The following is a 22794-nucleotide window of genomic DNA, read 5'->3' on the forward strand; positions in this document are numbered from 1 at the left end:
CAGCTTAAGATATTAGGATTTGGATTTTGTAAGTTCACATTTCTTTGCATATACAGAACACTTCAACATCAAAGAGAAATCAGAAATTTGCTGTAGATATTTAAAAATGATGATGAAAAAAAGCCATTTGACCAAACTGTAGTACATGTACGGTCGTGTTTTTTTAATGTGCAATGTTTGTCAAATAAACCAATAAACAAAATGGAAAATTTACCTCCAAGTAGTCATCTAACTGAGCACAAAGGGCTATAGTTGAAGCTGTATGTGCAAAGAATACAATAAACTTCTGTGTCTAACAAAGTCTTCATGTGACTCCCCTGCATATATGGTGTGGTAATCATGAGGAATGGTGTGAAAGGGTGTGTGTGTGTGTGGAGTCAGTTTCAAGACATGAGAGCAGATATTTGGTCAGCTCTATTGCGAGCCAGAAATTACTGTTGTTAAAAAGAAAGGAAAAGAAAAGAAGAAAAAGCTATAACAAAAAAAACAAACAAACAAAAAAAACAAACCACGTCTTTTCACTACAGCAACAGCTGACGCGCCAGGACAAGATCACGTGATTGGCTGGTTGCCTGGCAACGAGTAAACTTCAACGTGCAAGGACGTTGTTGAACAAGTTGCCTTACATTTGATACATTTTTTGTTTGATTGTTTGTCTCTTAATTGACTTTAAGTCTTTTACCAAAACATACAAAATGTCCCAGAAAAAGAAAAAGAAGCCGTTTTCCAGCAAAACGTCTTTATCAGGTCGCCAGACAGAGTAAGTATGATTTAGTGTTAATTAGCGTTAAATACAGACAACAGGATCAGTTTTAGTTTTAACTACGTGTCATTAGAGCACCAAAAGTCAGCCAGCCATTTAGAAGCGGTGTGCCTTAGCTATGGCAAGTATTTATAGTAGGTTGTGCTTTGTACGGCTTCTTTATACTATATCATAATCCAGAAAAACGAGGGTTTAATCTACAAACTAGAAAAAGAACTCGGAGAGAAGACCTCCGCCGAGCAACTCAGTTCCACCCATATTGTGATTTCCACCCCAGATTATAATCCTATATTCAGTTTATACACGATTAGATTTTTAGGTACAGTGATAATGAATTTACAGTGTCTTGGCTATAGTTTGGTGTTTGTTGCATATTTATACTTTTGATCTCATCGGTCTTTTTTTCAGTGCAGGCTCCCTGGTTCTCACTTCCTCTGACAGCTTAGGAAGTCTGGGGAAATCCAAGTTTGTCCTTTGGCCAGAGTGGAGCGATGCTGAAGCCAATCAGGAAAAATGGGACTCGAGCAAAGGACCCCAAAACAGGAAGCGCAAAACTGTAAATATGGAAGGGAAATTATATGAAAAAAAACAAAAAATCAAAGATTCTCCATCAGCAATCACATCCTGTGTCACTTGCTGCAGACCCACAAAAGATGATTTCCAATATAATGACAAATGAATCATTGTTTTTTGTTATGTAATGTTTACTTTGCTTTTACCCAAAGCCGTTTTTTGAAGATCCAGAGGGAAAGCTCTCCTTTCCTTTAACTTTCAACGTGCACTCCTGGAAGCGACCCACAGACTTTATTATTGACAAGGTAGTCTTTACATTTTTACTGAAATACCCTGGTTACTTCATCTTGTTTTGAGTAACGATTTTGATAAACTTCTTATCCACAACATTAAATCCACCTACATTGAAAATAATATTATCCTGTTACAACATAATGTCCTGCAGTGATCTGAGGGCTTGTCTATATTGTACTTCCTCCCTTCAGCTTCTCTGCGACCCTGTAATGGTTACACAACTGAAAATGAATGAATGAACATAGTGTAGGATAGGGAATGTTGTATACAAGATTGGTTGTTTTTATGTCAGTTAACATAAGGTTAATTGCAAATTTGGTCATTTTTAAAAAAAAATATCCCTTCATCTATTTAGGAGTTAATTTTGTTCCATGACTATAAGATAAAACATTTGGAATGACAGCACTCACTTTTCATTGCACTCATTAATTGTCTTTTACCATTTTTTCAGGTAAAAGATTAATTCACAGTAATTTTTTATGTATTCAAGAAATGCTAAGAAAATGTGAAATGTACTACTGATTTGTTGCTTCCAATGGGATTTTATTTGCATCACTCCATTTTACCAAATGCAGTATCAAGCAATTACCAAAAATATATTAGTTTGTATTAGTTTTTCCCGTGTCACGTGTTGCTTTCTTTTTAACTCACGATATCAAAAGTGTTTAATTAGTTTCACAGAAACGGGAGAACAAGGTAATCAAAAAAAGAAAGTAGCTTTGCAAGGAGACGCAGTGTCTCCTTTTCAGAAATTTTCCCTTCAGCACTATAAAGCAATTTGTATTTCCAAAGGGAATATTCTAATAAGAAAGAGTTTAAAGTTTTCTTTTTTAAGTTAGATGCAGTAGAAGAAAAGAAGAAAAAGCTCCCTGTTCATGCAGACAGTCTGTCACAACATCATCTGACTGATTAATTGTATTTAATTAGTAACATGGTAGAATCTATTAACTTGGTAGTCAGATCATAGACCCAATCTTGAGAGTGTTATGGTGAGGTTAGAACAGCTTTTGCACTGGGATGTATTAAGTCTCATTTGGGTCATTATTATTATTATTATTTATTCATTTTTTTTAAATGAAAGACCTGTGGCATAAATATTCTGATGCTGGTTCATCCACTGTGATGCTTTGATCCACAACATTTCTGTGTGTTTATGCCACAATATGGTGACAGCCTGAATTCAGTTTTTCTAACAGGTACTTTTAGTAAACATGTTATGAATTCTAAAAATCTTCATATTCTATGAAAACCATGTTTCATTTTAGGATCCCACTGTTGTTGAAAACCAGATAAACTTTGATCTGGTCTCTCCAAATGATCATTTAATTGGTTGTGAGGTAAGTTTTCATAAACAGTTTTGCCCTTGAACACCAGGGTCTCCAAAAATGATAATGCATCTTTTGTCCTCTCTCCCTACCATGTCTCTTCAAGCTTATGAGGTCCATTATCAGTGAGATTTATATTGTTTGGATGTCATGTAACTGCACATCTACACCACAAGGTGGCTGGACACCTTGGGAGCACATCTATTCACTATCTAAGGCGGAGAAAGGTCACATTCCACTTTACAACAACTATGGGAAATATATGGTCAGACTTTACTGGATGGTAAGTATAACACAAATGCATTGCTCCTTGTCCCATACATAATCTACAGAAGATATTGCTGCCTTTCAGTTTGATCAAGAGTACATTCGCATGGTAGTAAATCCAAGAATTGTGTCATTGCTGGTCAGTGGTTGACTGGGCCTTTCTTTTTGTTTTAAACATGTTTAGGGACACAATTGGGTGGCCTAAGATTGCATTTCTTTGTTTGGCAGACCACAGTGTTCATTAGATGAGAAAGGAATTAGGATGAATTTAGGGATGTAAGTTGGTGGGGGAGGGGGTTGTGGTATAAGAGCCTTATCCTCACAGAGCTCAAATCAATCAGTCTCACTGCAGTGCCAAAAGTGTTGGTTTATACATTGCCTGATGAATAGATATGGCTTAACTCGAGTCAGCTGCCTCTCAAAGAGCTAGGCTAGAGTTGTAAATCTCCACCCAGTATGACCCTAAGAGGAGGCATAAACCCTCAAATAATGTTATCTATGGCAGTGTCATTTATTGTAATTACATGTAAGTTTTAAGATTTCACAGACATTCACTTCATGTTTAAGGTTATCAGTGCAGACTGATTTGAAATGGTTAAATAAAAAAACAACAAAACAAGATTGCAATGAAGTCATATTTACTATTTGTCCCCACATTTGCCAGAATATTACAGATTTTTTCTCAGATGGTAATTTTTAAAAATTATTTTGTAGATTGTTATTTCCTGCTTAGCGTGTTTTCTTTCTCTGTGCTTAATATAATCACTGCCTTTTTTTAAAAATTAGTTGTTTAGGGAGAATGTGTCAGTATGTTTGTGTCTCATTAAATTGTTGTGTGATTGTAGCATGTAACCACGCTTGGACAAAAATTAGTTCAGAGTTCACAAAGGTTTTGCTAGAACAACAAAAACAACAGTGTATTTATTTATTTGGCCTAATCTTTGAAGCACACAAATCCCCTCTCTCCTCTCCTTTTACTTTTCAGGGTTCTTGGAGAAACATAACCATAGATGATTCTATGCCTTTTGATAAGGAGGATAACCTGCTTCTCCCTGCCTCTACTTGTCAGTCAGAGCTCTGGCCAATGCTGTTGGCTAAAGCTCTAATGAAAGTGGCTTGTACAAAGTAAGTTACTAAACATTCCAACCAAAACTTTGTAAGCTCCTTACCACTACTCCATGGAAGTCTGATGTAGTACTGATTTAAGGCAACAGCAGAACATTCCTAAACTTTAAAACCTAAGTGTGTGAGAAGTCCTCCCATCTAGCGATGCCCTGATTGAATGTCTCTCAGTAGTGCTCTCTGGCACGTTGCCATTTAAGCACATTATGAACACGACCAAAGCTGCCGGGAGTTACAAATGTGAAAATGTCAACATCTTGAACAAATTCGAGTGTCTTGTCAGGTGATGAGGAACAGAATGATACATTACCAGGAGATGCATCACGACTGAGACTGTGATTTTATACAGCTTGCGTTTTTGATAAGAAAATTATGTAAATGTATTAATATTTCTTGTATGGCTAGTCATTTGTTAAGAGATTTTCTCAGGTTTTGTATTATTTATTTAAGATGATTTATTGATTGATTCCTTTTATCAACGGCGATGGATACTATGTTGAATTAAAATGATTATAATCGGAGAGAGTTTTGAGCATTAAAAGGCTTGTGGCTCTAGTCATGAAATTATGATGAGAAACTGGTATTACATTGGTCTGTTCTGTCTGACTAAAGGGAGGACATCAACTCCTACCCCCCTTGACAAATCAGCTGAAATAAATGATGAAACATGAGGGAAAAACTCTTGGAAAATATGTCTGAAAGGAACGGTCGCCTACTGGTATGACTGATGTGAAGAATGTGTAACAGCGACTGAAAACTGTTGCAACAGAGCTTTTTCACTGTAGGCTAACAAACAAATTTGCCGTCTCTGCCATTTTATATAGCAAGTAAAAGTAACATTTTTTGGATTAAACGAGATGAAAAAGTAGTTGCTGGACTACCTGCCTTGTTTTTAATAAAATGGAAAAATAAACTTCATTGTTGGGTTGAATAAACTGACCTATCCAGCAGAAAGCCTGCAGCTTCAGTTTTAAAGTCTTTCTCCCTCATGAATCGTCTCCATTTAGAAAATGCTACACTGATGTAGACTGTGGTTTTCTTCTGGTTATTAATTATTTTTCTTTTCTTGGCTATTTATTTCCCTCGCGTGGGGCAAAGATTGGGGATGGTTCTCCATTTCAATGGAACACAGCAAGTTGAATGATCCAGGTTCACCTTTACTTGTTTTTCTTCCTCCAACGACAACATACGGGGATTCACAGCTAAAATGTATAAAGCTAACAAATTTGTCCCCTTTTGCCTACTGTTCTTAAAGTTGCTGAAGCAACATGGCAGCTTTGGGTTGTGTGCACTGCCACCTATGTATTTCCAAACAACTCATCCTAAGGAACCAGTAACCTTTCATTTGGATGTGATTGTGATTAGACTTGGGTAAAACACGTTTTTACAAAAGCATCAAGCCAAATTGGTTACACACTTTACCTTTAATACAATGGTTGAAGAAAAATACATATATATCTACACTAATCCTTTGTTGTAACCCTGCTGATATAAACAAGTGGACAGGTTGGAAGTTTAGTTTCAAACTTACATAGCTTTATTTAAGGTTTCAATAAAGATTTCTGTCACCAGAAAAAAGCAATTAGAGGACTCTTCTGTGAGAAGGACAAATGCTTCTGTGAAAAAAAGTGTCCTGTAAATCTAGCTACATTAGCCATACGCCTCGTGGAATCAATCAGAACGAAACGTTGTGTGTCAGCATTCTGAATTTGTATTTTTGGACATGTCTACTGGCACTAGTTGGGAAAGGTGCCAGTAGAAAACTGTTGTTCCGTGCATTGTGTAAAAACATTTTTCATGTGTTTCTTTCTCAGTGCAGTGACTGAAGTTGGAAAGGAAATGGGTGAATTCACCTTTATCCACATCCTCACCGGCTGGATCCCAGAATTCACTCCTATAAAGTACATCTGTAATTAGTTCCTAATGTTTGTTAGTGTTAGTTGCTAATGTTTTGCAATCCAATTTTTGGCACGAAAATGCCCTCACTAATCTGAAGGCCAATGACTGCAGTCTTTTATTTAAGTATGCTATTTAAGAAATGATGTTGAATCATAATCATGCAGACATTTATATATAAGCCACAATAAAATAGAAAATTCTATGAGATCAAGTAAAATTCATGATGTGAGTATAAAATAAAGCATAAAATAAATGATGAGATGAAAAAAGTTTATTAATCCCAGAGGGAAAATGGTCAAATTTTTTATAAAATTACAGAATAAAATTATAAAAATACTGAAGAAGGGAAGACAGCCAATGAAAAATGAAGTCTTAATTTGTTTTAAATTAGTCAGGATTTTGGAATATTATATGTAAACAGAATAACATTTTCAGAATGAAAAATTCATAAAATTATCCCTTTACATTTACAGGTAAAGAAAGAAAGCTAAAGTTCTCTAAAATATTGTTCAGACTTTTTTGTTGTTAAATGACCAGTTTAAGTACCTATTCAAAAAGATTTTTTATCATTGTTTGTGAAGTCTAATTATAATTTAAAAAGTACAGAAGAAAAAACAAATTCTGCACTTGGCAGGATAGGAAGAGTAAACATAATCTGCTATCAAAGCTGTCCATGCATGCATGTCCATGCAATCGAAATAATAGGCATGAGGTCCTAACATCACAGGTTGGGTTAGAAATGTTTTGCATGTGTCTGGTTAGTTTCACAAAATTAAGAGTAGAAAAAAACACAATGCTTTTTTACTTTCCAGCTGAATGTGTCTTTATAAGTAATCAAATTGTAAGGTCTATCATGTTTTCTTTCACCCTGTCTCAGGTCAGTAAACTCAAGAAAAATCTGGGATCTCTTGCAGGACATCATTCCTAAATTCAAACAACAGGATGAGAGTTCGCCTGTGATAACCCCAATAATTGGAGAAACAGCTGCAGGCAGTGATTCCAATAAAAGTGACAATGAGGGTCTTCTGCCAGAACCAAATGACAGTAAGGATCCACCCAGAGAAAGATAGTTATACCAGATGCACTTTCACAAATATATATTAGTAACAAACTCTACTTCACATTAAATTAGTAACTATAATCAATGATTCATTACTAAGAGCATTTGTCAGCACACTCTACTTCTGATTCCCTGATAAATTATTTTTTTATCATCATATTTAGGTCATGCTTCTCTTTTTGTATACATATTTATTGTATGTGTACTATTAACACAGCACACATTTGCTGAAATATTTTTTTGCAAAGGAGAAGAAAGATCATGCTGTAAGACTAAAAGTACTATTGTACCAAGTTACATAACACCTACATTTATGAGCCAACTAGCCATAGCTCTGTTGCTTCTTTCTTGTTTTAAGCATCACTTCCTGTTTTCCCAAGTTCATGTATTATGGAGTGCAGAGAGGGTGAATGCATGTATGGCGGGCCATAAATAAACCAGCAGAGGGAGCAGTGGAAGGGTGAATTATTTGGTCCTCCCTCAGGGCAGAGGAGCCTCCCAAGTCAAGTGTGTTTTCGTGGTGAAGGAAGGATTGGAAAATGTCCTCAGAAATTAATGTGTGGCTTTTAGTTGTTTCAAGTCAGGGTAGCGACACACATGACTTTCAAAAGCTTTACTATCAACTCAGAGGATTTGGGCTTCAGCCACAGTTTATAGCATGCTAATTACACAGGTGAAAAGATGATGACGTATGTAAAGAATTAAGATGAATTTCCGCTGCTCAAAATAAAGAGTAAACAGGCAAAAATTATTTTGGTGAAAAATGAATAATGGTATTATAATTAAAACTCTATGCATAAACAGAAAGTGTCATTTTCAGCTGCAACAAAAATAAAACTTTCTTTTTTCTTTTGGCTTTCACATTTGCTTACTGGCTCAGTTTACTGCCCACTTACACTTTTCCATAATCCCATTCAAATGTAATAATTCAAGTGTTGAATATTAATAATGTGTGATAATATGCATACTCAAGAGGTATTACTTAACAGAACATTTTAGCTTTTTAGAAGAGCTCTGCCTGGTGCCTTCATATATGCAAAATTGTCTCTTTCTGTCTTCGTCAGTGCTATGGTGCTCACTGTTTTCTCCCACTGAAACACATAAATCACCATGCAGTGTGAGAACCACTTCTCTGCTCAATATTTAACGTGCAGTCTTTATATTAGCCCAGCATTGCTCCCATCTCTTTTCACCATGGCCCATCAAATTGATTTTTCATGTCTCCTGGCCCATGTGCTCTTTTGCAATACACTTTAAGATCCACTGTTGGGGGTTACAGCCTCTGTGTAGACTAGATAAGCACTGTTGTCTTATTTATAGTTTAGGAAGCTAAAATTCATATGGTTAGGTTTTCTTTTGCACTTTGATTTGAAAAATGGTTGTAGATACTTTAGTAGATGATTTCTACATGATAATCAGTCTATTCAGAGTTAGTTCATGTGTACGATAAGCATGCGTGTGAGATGTGGAATTGTACAATGTGTTAAGTCCTGAAAACATGATTTTTAATGTGTTCCTGCTATAGAGTTTGCTTGGAATTTATCTGTGCTATCCTTTTTTAGGTTCGTTGAGCACCCATGAATCAGTGGTGTGTGCCAGCTTCTACGCTTTTCAAGAACCTAATCATCCCACTAGTTTTGGCAAAATGGTGGGGGTTTTTTCTTTATTAGTCCTTAGACATGAGAATTGGTCGATAAATGTTGTTTTTGACCTACACGTTTCAAATTTTTGCTTTAATCTTCATGTAAACCTTCATGTACTATTTCACACCATGCTGTTACATGCAGGTCTGGGTGAAGAAGGGCATAGCAACTCCAGAAGATGAGGACATGATCATGAGCATGTTAAATTTATTGAATATCTCAGATAAAACCACAGAAGGGCCAAAAGAGTCAGGATCCGCATAGAGAGGAGCCAGTTGAGGTGGCTTGGGCATCTGGTCAGGATGCCTCCTGGACGCCTCCCTGGTGAGGTGTTCAGGGCACATCCCTGCAGGTGGAGACCCCAGGGAAGACCCAGGACACGGCACGCTGGAGGGATTATATCTCTCGACTGGCCTGGGAACACCTCGGGATTCACCCCGCAGAGTTGGCAGATGTAGCTGGGGAAAGGGAAGTTTGGGCTTCCCTGCTGAGGCTGCTGCCCCCTCGACCCAACCCTGGATAAACAGCGGAGAATGTGTATATGTATATATATATATATATATATATATATATATATATATATATATATATATATATACACAGAGGGCATGTTCTATTTGGATGATATGCCCCAACAGTCTTCATTTTTATAATACCCATGCTAGACCTAATAGGAGAGCAATTTTATAAGACTTTCTTCACTCCCCAAACCATGGACCAGAATATTCCTTTGATTTTTAACACACAAAATGTTTTTGATTGCTGCTCTTCACTAAGTATTGTATGTATACTCAAGTCCTTGTACTTGTTTATATGTGATTTTGCAGGCAAATTCCTCAGAAATTCTGCGTTGTTATGGCTTATCTTTGCTGCACAGCCATGTTGTCTTGCTGACTAGAACCCGAGCATGTCCACTGCTGGCACCACCTAAGCCTCCACCTGTGCCCCGATGGAAACTTATCCGTCCGCGCAGGAAGGTTAAGGTCTCCTCTGAACCTAATAGTGAGTGAGCGTCTGAAGCTGAAGTAAAAATATAAAATGTTGAAATTATGTTTGGAAATAAAACAGGTGATGAAGGGTTGCCAGGGGGAGGATGCAGGGGAGGATATCTGAAAAAACAGCAAAGCACAAAAAATGCCATAGCGTGTAGGTGAATGTCATAAATAAATATATCTGAAGCAACAAATGAAAGCCAATGCATGAGATTTGGTGTCCACAGTACAAAGGGCATGCAGAACAGCATGCTGAAATAAAAAATATGAGAAGGCTAGCTGCGGTATTTCAGTTTTGAAAATAGCTGTTGACTCAGGCATATCTGACATCAGCTGATCTCTGAGAAAATGTAGTGAAGAATATGAATCTGTGTCTGAACAAGTAGTGTTGGCATGAAGTTAAGAAGTTTTTTTCTCTGTTGTGTCTTTGCAGAGCTCTCGCTGCCAAAACCCGATCAGTTCATTGAGGTTACCAGCCCTTTTCTCTCCTACCCTTTCAAGACCAGCAGCGACTCTGCTGCAAAGCTGTGCGTATGCTGAAATAATCTAAATCTGAGAAAAGAAATAAAACTAATCTTTTTATTTCCTACTGTTCCTTTACACTGCAAGACATTTTAAAATTCTTTTTATTCCATAACTGTTGTGTTTTTTGCCAACTGAGAAAAGAGAGCAGGAACACTGATTCTGTTTTGGGATCAATACAGAACTTTTCATTGTCACATAATCTCATCTCTGCGTCCTTTGTTTGTTGCAACAGGCTACTAGTTAAAAATGAAATAAGACTATTATTTAGTAGCACTAAACAGCACAGTTATAAGGTGGTAATAGTGTGGTAACATGTAGGTAATACTGAAATAATAACTAGGTAATGCTTTGCAACTACCAAAATAATACCCAGGTTGTTTCCTGCTTGTAACTCTTGGAAGTTGCACAATAAACTGGAATGGACAGTATAGAGTCATAAGGGAGGCTAAAACCTAAAAGCCTTAACTCATTCAGAGGGAAATTAATTTAAAGATGACAATGCAAAGCTATTTGAGACTATTTGAGTAGTATGATAATATTGTAGTAATAATGTGGGACTTGACTGGGAATAAAATGTCTATGAAATGTCTAAGAAAAATGTAATGTAGTGATGTAAATGACATAATAATCTAATAATATCAAATATAACATGGTTATTACTTTGATAATTACAGAGTATTACCCATGTATTACTTATAGATTATCAACATGTTACAATCTTATAACTGTTCTGCAAGGTAATGTGTGAATTATTCATTTATAGATGAAACTACTAATTATGTGTCTTTGTGTTTCAGAGAGGTTAAGGAAAAAGCTCCAGGAAAGCTTTTCAACAGATCCCCTCTGGTGTCCATTACTGAGAAAGAGGAGACTGTATGTCAGGAAAGCCTTGTGCTTAATGTTGCTGAACACACCACTAACTCACTAAACAACACTGGCAAAACAGAGGTACATTATAATAATTGTTGGTTTACACATTGTGCTTAAACATATAAACATGTGGCATATAACATTTAAAAGACTAGAAAAGCACTCGGAGAGCGCAAACCTCCACCAAGGCCTTTAAAAAGTTCCTGGATCCTAAATTAAATCAGTTCTTCCTTTTCACATTTCTAACAACTCCTGAAAATTTTATGAAAATCCGTCCATAACTCTTTGATTTATGTTAAACACAAACAAACAGATAAACACCGGTAAAAACATAACCTCCTTGGCAGAGGTAACAAATGTTTTAAGTCAATGTTGCACTGATCCATTGAACAGTTTTAAGAATCCATGGGGAAACTGAGTGATGCCATTTAGTAAAATTTAAATAACAATTACTCTACCACAGGAGCAATCTTCTCTTGTTTTTATTTTTCCTTATTAGTTTCTCTCTGTTTCCTAACACCTCTGCTCTGTCTACCCTGTGAGTATGCAGCTGAAGGCTGATCAGTCGAGCTCTGCCTGTCAGTAACAGAAAGGCTGTCATCCCCCACTCTCAAAGTCACTTCTGTTGTCTCGCAGCCAGGCCTCTACTGACCAGGGGCACATCTGTACTAAATAGAGAACCGACTTGGAAAGGAAAATAATGGGGGGTAGGGATCAGAACAGCAGTACTAGGGAGAGAAAAATAGAAACGGACACTGAAGCAAAGATAGCATAGAATACAGGGGAATAAAAACTGGAAAGAAACTGGGAGTTGAGCAGGATGGAATGGTGGGAGGGAGACTGGAAGAGAGAATCTCTGGTGTGTGGTGGTAGTGAACAGAGTGCGTGGGCTTCATACAGGGAGAGGTCGTGTACTGTGCTGATGAAAAAAGCAGTGCAATTAGATGGTGAGCCATCAGTGTCTGTGTCTCCTGGGGACTTTATTATTACACTTCACTCCTAACATACAGAGGAAAAGATAGAGTTCATATTAATCCCTCTCTTGTGTAACTGTGACCAGTTACAGAGCGGTTAGGTAACGGCAGGGAACACATGATAATTTGATGTCATTTGATGTTTGAACACACCAACTTTTTCAGTATGTGTTATATTTGTGCATTATTCTTAGTGAATGTCCCAGCTTTAACCACATTCTTAGCTGTTTTGATCTCTCCCACTGTTTCGGTCAACCTCGACCAACATAATCTAACACCAGAACAGAGGAAGATACAGTTACATGACATCATTAATATTGTCAGTGGCCTACTCACTCAACTGTAGCATCAGATCCAAGTGTAAGCATATTTTGTTCTCTAATATGTTTGAATTGTGGAAGTCACCAAAGCAATCTGGAGTTTTATTTGTTTTTCACTTGTGAGTTTCTTTTTTCCTGGCCAAGACTCTGCTCTACTTAAATGTATTGTCATTCAACCATCAGTCTATGGCTGTAATTTGATCATAGGAAAAAGGGGGGAGGGAAGGCAGGGACCCCTCTGAACACAGCAGCTAAATCTTACAGGTTTATTGTTTAAATCTAAAAGTCTCAATATTGGCTTTCTGCACACAGACAAGTAGTCTCTTAAATGGAATGCTGTTGGTTAACTGAACACACCTTGCCTTAGAGCTTGGCTGAAAGTTTTTATACACACTGCTGAACATGCTCACAAACCCATACATATTGACAATTTTGTTGCAGGAAAATGTTTCCACAGTGGTGAAGAGGAGGGTCAAGTGTGCCTCCCAATCACAATGGCTCTTTCCGTCTGTCTGCATCTCTGGGTACTCATTTGAATAAGTGGTGACTCACATACAGCTAAATACACAGATACACGCACACACACTATTAGTCATCAGAGATTCTTGGCAGGGGTTGCTTTAAAGTAACCAAGATACAAATACATACTTCTTCTTCAAAGATGAATACATTTTTGGACATTTACCGGCTGTTTCTTTGAGGGAGCAAAGTTTGTCAGAAACCCGAAGAAAGTTCAGATAGTTGACACAAGTGCATCATTCTGTATCGCTGCATCTTTAAGTTTATTGTTTAGACCACAGAGTATGGTATTTTGAAAATAGGACAATGTCTTATCATTTAGATTCTTTAGCTTGTTGTTAGGAGCAAGTATGAAATAAGAGCTGTTGTGTGAATAACCTTTACAAGGAATAACCTGCTAACCAGCATAATAACTCCTCATCTGTCACTGACGTTCAAAGTAAATTAGAGCTGGTATTCCCTGGTGGTGTTTTTAGCAAGGGAGGAGGAGCCCCTGTCACATTAAACTGTGTCTCTGTGTTGGGCGAGAATGGCACAACACCACAGCTGGCATTGAATCACCAGAGGGTGGAAGCGTATCTCTTGCAGTGCTACTCTGTCAGCAACCCACAGTTCATGCCTCCCTCACTTTCCCTTTCCTTTTTTTCTCTCGTTATCCCTGTAGGTTACAACAAAGGACAAGAAGAAGGACAATGATGACATCTCAAATGGTAAAAGCTGCTCTTGTGTAATGTTATGCACTTCATTAATTTTGAAAGAAATACACACTTCCTCTCAAAACAAGACCGGTCTACTGGAGGTTGAATTTGAGGCTACCAAAATGTGAAATGCTCATTACATATGTTTTACTGAAGAGGTATAATGTGTTCATGGTTTTCTTTATTCTTTCTGTTGAACAGTATTAGTGCAACATAGAACCCCCCCGCCCCCCATGGCTCCATCAACTGGTAAAGGTTTTAAGAAAATGGGACTGAAATTATGCCTTGTGACAACAAACCAGTTCCCTGCTTTCACTCTGCCCCCGTTTAGTTGCTTAGTAACACCTGCAGTTTGAGTTAGCAGTTCACCACTGTTCAGCAGCGGTTACACTGGCCCTCACCTCACCGTCTCGGTTTACTGATCAGACTCTTGCCTCAAGTAGAGCTTGGGGGCAGACTGTTTGTGCCAATGCATGTGTGTGTGTGTGTGTGTGTGTGTTTTTGAGGCATACAGAGTTTATGTGTGCACATGTCTATGACTTTCAGCATGCAACAAGATAGTGGGAGTCTGAGTGGGAGTATGGATGTGTATGTGAGCTTACACTCTGCCATTATGTGGGAGTTTGGCCAATTCGCTCAGCATATTCAAGATAATGATTTGAGTCTGGGATAGCTTTTTGTGAGTCACAAGCATTTTGTTACTCACAGCATTTTGAAATGGAAAATTTAACTTGCAGCTCCATATCCATTTACCTTTAAGTGAAACATGGAAAGTCACCAGTCATCTTGGTTTACAGCTTGATAAAGTATCTTTTTTTTATCACAGTGTTGAAATATTGTTTTTAGCAATATGAAATTATATTTTAACAATCCAATCTCTTTTTGATAGGTAAATGTGCACTATAAATCTGCTGTCTTATATATATTATGAAGTCCAGCCCAAAAAATGTTATATTCATGATTAATCAAAACTTGTGTAATCCTAGATGTATATTAAAACATTTTCAGATAGGCCTTCAACTGCAAAAGAAGGACTTGCTGCAGAGGAATCCTCAGCTGATGTCAAACCCATCCTGCAGAAGACATGGGTGCACCTTGAGGACTTTGCACAAAGCTTTCAGTAAGACATGCATTTACATACACAAGCACAATTATTACTATATTTTACCAATGATGAAAGAGTAATGAAAAAAGAATGTTTAAATAGTTTAAAATTGTAATTGTCTTCTAGGACTCTCTTGGTTTTCCATAAACCACAGATCTACCCATATCATGTCCAGAAATCACATTTTAAGGTATAGAATGCCTCTCAGAGAGCATGTCTACAGGAATAGAAATTCTCAAGCTTTATGTTCCTTTCTTCCCCACAGTTTCCTGTTTTTGTTTTCACAAATGAATGGTAATTTCATTTGGATTTGTTGGAGTTATAGTAATTAAGTTGTTCATTTGTCAGCAGAGCACAATCCTACCCACTATTTCAGGAGGCATCAACTCCTCAGGCTCATCTACACATTGTCTCACGACTGGATCCCTAACTGTAGCAAGCCCTGAGGTACACCTGTACTCTCAAAGACACACATTCATGCACAAGTAAAATGTTTTGTTTTTTTAATATTCACATAGCAGTTGTGCATATTGTTTGCATCCAAGGTTTTATCAACAATGACTGCTTTGGCTTACATTCTTAGATATTTTTAACTGTCCTAGTCAAATGACAGTTCCATTGCTTCTTTTGCTCATTTGTGCATTATCTATCCTTAAGACCATTAGTTTATCTTTCCTTCCTTTGACCTGCTTCCTTTGCATTTTCCCAAATGTTGTTGCCTTCAAACTGAATTTAAGAACTGTGAGTTTCTTTGCACAGTGTCTAGAGGTCAGAGGAACTTACTACTTGTGTGTAGACAACGTGCAACCATCGCAGATTCTCATCAGCTTTTCTGCACTTCAACTCTGGGAAGACACAAGTAAGAAGAGTAAGAATTTATCGACACGTATGTAAACACACACATTCACAAGGATTTTCTATGCAGTCAGTTTGGAGAGCTTGACCTTGGAATAATGGTTATAACCCTGTTGTATCATGGACAAAGCATAAATCATATCAATATTTGGGATATACAGTAGATATAGATACTAAAGAAATCTCTAAAAAATGGGTCACACATTGAATTTGTGATGTTGACCTATGAAAACAATAAATATTTTATCTTCACTTTACAATACCTCATAGGAAAGGACATGTTTGGAACACATATGTCTCCAGTGCTAATCATCCATCCTCACTCATGGACATCTCTGCAATCTCAGCTGCCAATTCTCACCATCGAGGCCACCTATTCTAAGGCAGCTGTACTTAACCTCCCCACAGGGTAGGAAAAAAACCTTTATGGATTAAGGACTTTACAGTATGGAGGTACTTTTGATTTTTATGTCAATTAATAAAAATATTCATTGCTTGGTATCAGTAACCAATTTTAATTAATTTTTAAACACCATACAAATCTAAACTTTTGTACCTGTTATGGTCTAATCTCATCAAAAGTTTGCTAATTTAGTTATTAAGGTGGGAATTCTGAAATGTCTTAAAATTAGTCAGATCTATAATTTATTCACACTGAACTTCCCTTACTTTCATACCTGATGGCCCTATGGTGATTTTAGCAATAATTCTTCCTTTTATGAAGAACTGAAGCTGGGAGCAGTTTTCTTTTGCTAAGTACCTCTGGATTTTTATCACAAGGAGAGGAAAATATGTGACGTTTCACTTTTGATTATCATAGCTGTGCAGAGATCCTCTTAAGGCTATCAAACATGAGCAGCAGATATCTGCCTAGCTCAGTTGCTCTGAGAAGCAGTAAAAAGAAATCTGTCCCAGTCTCTATTAATGGGTGTGACTTGGCCTAGAAGCAGAGGGCCTAGTTTCTGGGGTCAGGTGCAAGCACGCAGCAGTGCAATTACCACTGAGCCATATTCACACACATGGCACTCAACTCACAATGGCCCATAGTACTCCTCTCCAAGAGATATTAACTAATACATCCAAGCTAATGGCATCTGTCAATTTTAAAGCAGATTCACCTTATGGATTTCAGTGTATGTAATTCCTTTTTTTACTGTGTGTTATTGTCTGAAGTCTTTCCACTGACTTTTTTTTAAACTTACTGTTGTGTACTGATCTTTTTTCTTTATTTATTTTAAATCTTATTTTCTTTTCAATCACTCTCTCTGTTCCATTTCCCTGCCTTCTCTCCCATAAACCTGATCTTCTTTTCACTCCTCTTGAATTCCCCCATTGTGTGCTTATTCATTCCCAACCAAGCACTGCCACTGTGCTCATCCATCTAGTAAGACTGTGATGGCTGAATTAAACAAAGCTAATGGGGCTAAAGTAGAGGGGTTTCGCTCTCATGCCTGACCAGGCCCTGTTAACTTAGCTTGGCACTCAATGGATACACATAGGCTACAGCACATCAGACTGTTTGAGCCACTGTGAAATACTAGACAGAAACACTTGATATTATTCTATTTTATTAGAACTTGATTTTAAAACAGGGTAGTGACACAGTATTCATAAAAATATCAACTTCTGAATTATTGTTACACTATGATTATTTTGGAAATAATTCAAAGTTAACTTGTGGATTAATCAAGCAGATATATTGCCAAAGCAACAAATTTGGTCTCTTGTGAGCACAAGTACAAGAAAGATAGGTTGGAGCTCTGTTTGAGTAATCAGTATAAACCAGGATTAAATGTGCTTTCCAAATGCAGTTTGTCATCTGTTCACCCCCAGGCGTCATGTACTGCTCGTTTCCGCAAATGCATTACTGGGGTACGATATCCACCTCTGCAGCAGGACACCTTTCATCTTCGGTGATGAAGACACTATCATGTCACACCTTACAAAGGTAAATTTTCTATGGAATTATAGTGTTGATAGATTTTTTTATGTCATTAAGTCCGTAAAGATGGTAAATTGAATAAGATAAATTGCATAACTGCTATATTACATACCTTTTATGCTCTTGATAAGAAAATACATGTAATTCTCTCTGTCATTTTCTGACACCTGCTGCTACAAGCTCTTGTACCTGGATTTTAATCTACAGTATTGGCTTTAATCTATATTGTATTTATTTCCCCCTCTGCTTCCACATCACTCCTTTTTGCATAATGTACAAAAAAACAAATGGTAGTTATACAAGAGCGATCATTGTAAGAAAGTAGATCACTGCCCACAATCTTCATTCCAAAATGTTTGGCAGCCATTTCTTTTAAATTTATTATAAAAGTTTATATTATGTTTAGAAGACTTTTTTTTAATGAAGTTGGTATTGTTGCTTTTTCCTAACCATGCATTTTCACCTTATTTATTTATTTGGTAAAAAAAAAAAAACTCTCTGGTCTCTTTAAACAGGAAAGTGCTCTCTTCACTGAGCAGGCATTGTCCATATTTAGGGCCCTGTCCAATGTGGTGACTTCCTTTGGGGATGAACAGCAGTTGCCAGCACTCAGAAACACCCTGAAAGACACTGTCTGTCCCCAGCAAATCAACACCCCCATGATGAAATGGGAACACTACAAGGTAGGAAAAAGAAAAGCAAATTTAATTTATATTTCATTTTATGTTTTGGGAATTGTTGGGTAGTTTATACCTGTACTTATTACTGTTACATGGAAGACTATATTAAAATTTGGTCTGTTAATTTATTCTCATGAACCATATTTAACCAATAAATAAAGGGTCTAACATTCACATTGCTTTTCAGCAGGCAAAAGTTGAAATTATCTTATTTATTTTCAAAAAGCTTAGCCTTATATACAGGAAATTCATTCATTTGGCATTGGATACAGGAATCTTTCAATTCCTCCACATCTGTGGCATATCCAGGAAATTATTTCTATGTGGCTGAATTTTTTCCTTTGTGTTTCATGATTAAATCCTGTTACAGCTTGTGGATTTTGGACTGACAGGTTGTTTAAGGCATTTGATAATTTTCTCTTTGCCTTTTATAGACTGAAATACATATTTTAAACCATTATAAACATAGTGAATTAAATAATAACATATTAAATAACAAAATATAAAAAATAAATACGTCTGGGGCTTCTGTAGAATGAGGCGAGACGAGTAGTCGCACGCTTCACCTGCTCCGCATTAGCTTGCCCTTTTTTCCTCTTTAACTTTCACTTTACCCCTCGATACTGCTTTGGACATTTGAATACTGAGTGTCCATCGTGCTTTGCTTTTGCAAGTTCAACGAAACCATGTCCAAGACCAAGAAACAGCGAAAAAGACGCCGCACAGGCTCTCATGCCCGCTGCTAAAGCTAATGCTATCTTGACTGCGGATGGTATCACTTCTCTACTGAGAGGACTTGGTCATGGCCTCCTAATCCAGAGCGGTAACCAAACTCGTTGTTTTGCCTTATGAATGCTCTCCCTTTTTCTCAGACATTATGTGCTCTCCCAGTTTAATTTTTGATTATGGTCATGATGACTACAGCATATTACTTTGTTTATGCAAAATGTAGGGAGGTGTAGAACTCAATGCACTTAGCATACTACTCTGCATTCTTAACGAGTTGCTGAAATCGTTAAAGACGATTGACTTAAAATTTAGTTCAGTGTTGTTCCATTGCCTAATGCTGTTGCAGGGAGTTACTGAAAGGAAGTTTTACAGTATGCTGATTATTTATAATCAGAGAGGTAGTTGTTGCCTTTTGCAAAAATTGTTTTCTTTACATTACTGTCGTGTTTGTGTCTGCTTGCTGTTGTCTTTTTGTTTTGTTTTTCTTCTGTTTGTTACTTTCTGTTTAAAATCAGGAGCTACAAACCTTTTTTTCACACATTTATGGGGACTATGTATTTACTACAAACAGGCATGCTAAGTCCTAATATTCAATTGACACCAGGTGGTGCACTAAGATTTGTCAGTTGGAATGTTAAAGGGGTAAACTCTCCCATAAAACGCAGGAAAGTAATCAATCATTTAAAACAATTAAATACCAGAATCGCTTTCATACAAGAAACTCATCTAAAAATGTCAGATCACCTCAAACAACGATTTAGTTGGGTGGGGCAGACCTATCATTCATCATTTAATGGCAAGGCGCGAGGTGTAGCGATCCTTGTACACAAAAATGTTCAATTGTCAGTTACGGATGTAATATCGGACCCCAACGGGCGTTACATTATTGTTCTGGGTAAGATTGGCAGTAACAAGGTTGCTCTTGTAAATGTGTATGAGCCGAATTGGGATAACGAAGACTTCTTTAAAAAAATTATTTTTTCACTTCCTAATTTGAACGATAGCCATCTTATCCTCGGTGGTGATTTCAACTGTTGCCTCAATCCACTCCTTGATCGCTCCTCAAGCAAACCGCAACCACTTTCTAAATCTGTGAAAATTATACAACTATTTATGCAGCAATATGGAGTGGCTGATGTTTGGCGTTATTTTAATCCTAGCGCCAGGCATTTTTCCTTCTTTTCCCCTGTGCATGGCACATTTTCCCGAATTGACTTTTTTTACTTAAAAGCTTCTTCCAGTCATTGGACAGTTCAATTTCACAGTTTTTATGGAACAAAAAACCTCAGAGAATATGAAAGACTCTTTTACAAAAGAACAAAGAATCTGGTGGCCTTGCATTGCCTAATTTTTTATATTATTTCTGGTCTGTAAACATCCGCACAATGTTATTTTGGTGCAGTACTAATTATGAAAAACCAAACTGGCTGCCAATGGAGGAGGCTTCATGTAACTCTGCTTCTTTATCTTCTCTTTTGCGTCTTCCCTTAAAATCCACTTCGACATCATATTCTAGCAATGTTATTGTTAAAAACTGTCTTAAAATTTGGGCTCAAGTGAAGCGACATTTTGAATTTCAGGGAATACCTCTTTATTCACCCCTTGAACGGAATCCTCTATTCCCTCCATCACTCATTGACCGAACCTTCGTACTGTGGAAGAGCCACAGACTTGTCTCTGTGAAAGACTTTTATTTAAATGGCATCCTGGCCTCGTTTGCTCAGTTGTCTGCTAGTTTTAATCTACCCAATGCACACTTCTTTAGGTATTTACAAGCAAGGGACTTTATTAATAAACATTTCCCTGGCTCCCCCAATGTCCCTGATATGTCTTTGATCGATACTGTATTGGAAATTAAGCCCTCCATGAGGGGTACAATATCAAAAATATACAATCTTCTATTGTCTAGTACCTCAGTAACATCTGACCACCTCCGTGCTGCCTGGTCTGAAGAACTTAACGTGGAAATTAGTGGTGAACAATTGCAATCTATACTAAAGCGTATTCATTCCTTTTCTATCTGTGCTAGACATTGCATCCTCCAGTGTAAAATTGTTCATAGGGTGCACTGGTCATGGAGTAAGCTGGCACGAATGTTCCCAGGTACTGATCCCAACTGTGTGAAATGTAACTTAAATCCAGCTAATCTTACTCACATGTTTTTAACTTGCCCTGCTTTGTCCACATTCTGGGATCTAGTTTTTGACTCCCTTTCGCTTGTCTCATCTGTTGTAATCCCACGATTCCCACTGACTGCTCTGTTTGGGACTCTCCCTAGTGGCCATTCCTTGCCACCTCATTTTGCTGAACTTGGAGCTTTTCTTACTTTGTTGGCTAGAAGAAATATTTTGATGCGCTGGAAAGACCCTCACCCACCAACCCACTCTCAGTGGATTAGAGATGTCATTTCTTTTATGAAACTGGAAACAATTAAGCATTCGCTTAGAGGCTCTGATGCTAAATTCTCTAAAGTCCGGTCACCATTCTCAGACCATGTTATGTCTCTTACTCTTGAGATGGCCCCATGAACACAGCTTCTTTATTTTTTCAGCATGCCCTTGCATAATAAACCCATACACTCTGTAATTTTGGTAGTCGTACATATTTCTTTGTTGTTGTTGTCCCCTTTTTTTGTCTGGTTGTTGTTTTATTTTTGGTTTCACTCTTGTCTCAATTTCCATTTTATTTTGTTTTATTTATTTTTTATTTATTTATTTATTTATGGGTTTTTTTGTTTTTTATTTTTTTTAAAATCTTTTTTCTTTCTCTTTTGTTGTCCTGATGTATGTATCAGATGTGTATGATAATACTTAGTATGTGCAGCTATGCGCCCCATGACTTCTTCTGATACTGTCATTGTCTTTCAATGTTTCATATTTGTACTTGGAAAAAATTATAAATAAATCATACATAAAAAAATAAATAAATAAATACGTCTGACCACCATCTTCCACAAGAGGGTTTTTTTTATGTTAACATGGCTTCTCCTACTTAAATATTTACAGTTGTGTAAAGTACTTGTGTGTATGTGGTTTTCTTTATTTGTGTGTTGGGGACTAGGTGTTTAACACTGCAGTTTACCAAATGGTTTGTACGGCCATGGGCAGAGAGCTGACAGCAGAGGAGCAGTTTGCTGTACAGGCTGTCACTGCTGACCCCTCACTAATGGCCCCTGATCCAGAGGCACAGACTTTAACATGTACGTCCCACCTTTGTGTTTGAATGATTTAATGCTAACGACAATCATAGATTTGTTTGTATACACCTTTCCTAGTGCGTCAATTTGTAAAATTTCTTTGTCAAAATGTATTTATATTTCTCATCATTAACTTGCTGTTCCTCTCTGTGCTGTTCGTAGTACTAGGGACAGAATTTAAACCACCAGAAAACTGGAAAGACATGCTGTCAACAGACCAGGCGGTCCATGCAAGCACCATTCTGCAAGATGGATTTGAAGGACATTTAGTGCAAGACATCCTTAATGCTGGAAAACCTGGTAAACATGAATGACCACATGTAGAAATTGTAATTGTTCGAGCAAGATTATCTTAAATAGATTACAGATGATATTTGCTTTCACTTTTTTTTTTTATAAGAATTCACCTTAAGTTCTATAAAACCTTGAGTTTATAAAGATTAGTCAACTGCAAATGGAGAAAAAAAAGCCATAAAATTTGTATGTTTACTTTTGACATGATT

General features: G+C 37.1%; 1 protein-coding gene across 1 annotated transcript in view; it reads left to right on the top strand.

Annotated features, from left to right (window-relative positions):
- Nucleotides 1–695: 695 nt before the first annotated feature.
- Nucleotides 696–22794, top strand: part of adgb (androglobin) — a gene marked incomplete at both ends in the record, with an annotated part of 37250 nt that continues 15151 nt past the window's right edge. Inside the window, 22 exons of the mRNA XM_079255099.1 lie at nt 696–760; nt 1172–1319; nt 1489–1581; nt 2836–2907; nt 3002–3178; nt 4148–4287; nt 6099–6185; nt 7061–7227; nt 8806–8891; nt 9714–9888; nt 10312–10405; nt 11201–11351; nt 13751–13796; nt 14793–14904; nt 15016–15079; nt 15241–15336; nt 15649–15748; nt 16015–16153; nt 17578–17692; nt 18202–18369; nt 22156–22294; nt 22454–22591. Of these exons, the coding sequence (XP_079111225.1) occupies nt 696–760; nt 1172–1319; nt 1489–1581; nt 2836–2907; nt 3002–3178; nt 4148–4287; nt 6099–6185; nt 7061–7227; nt 8806–8891; nt 9714–9888; nt 10312–10405; nt 11201–11351; nt 13751–13796; nt 14793–14904; nt 15016–15079; nt 15241–15336; nt 15649–15748; nt 16015–16153; nt 17578–17692; nt 18202–18369; nt 22156–22294; nt 22454–22591 (2572 nt within the window). The remainder of the gene's footprint in view (nt 761–1171; nt 1320–1488; nt 1582–2835; nt 2908–3001; nt 3179–4147; nt 4288–6098; nt 6186–7060; nt 7228–8805; nt 8892–9713; nt 9889–10311; nt 10406–11200; nt 11352–13750; nt 13797–14792; nt 14905–15015; nt 15080–15240; nt 15337–15648; nt 15749–16014; nt 16154–17577; nt 17693–18201; nt 18370–22155; nt 22295–22453; nt 22592–22794) is intronic.

This window comes from Telmatherina bonti (genome assembly GCF_933228915.1).
Source record: "Telmatherina bonti genome assembly, chromosome: 16".
NCBI classification, from domain to species: Eukaryota; Metazoa; Chordata; class Actinopteri; order Atheriniformes; family Telmatherinidae; genus Telmatherina; species Telmatherina bonti.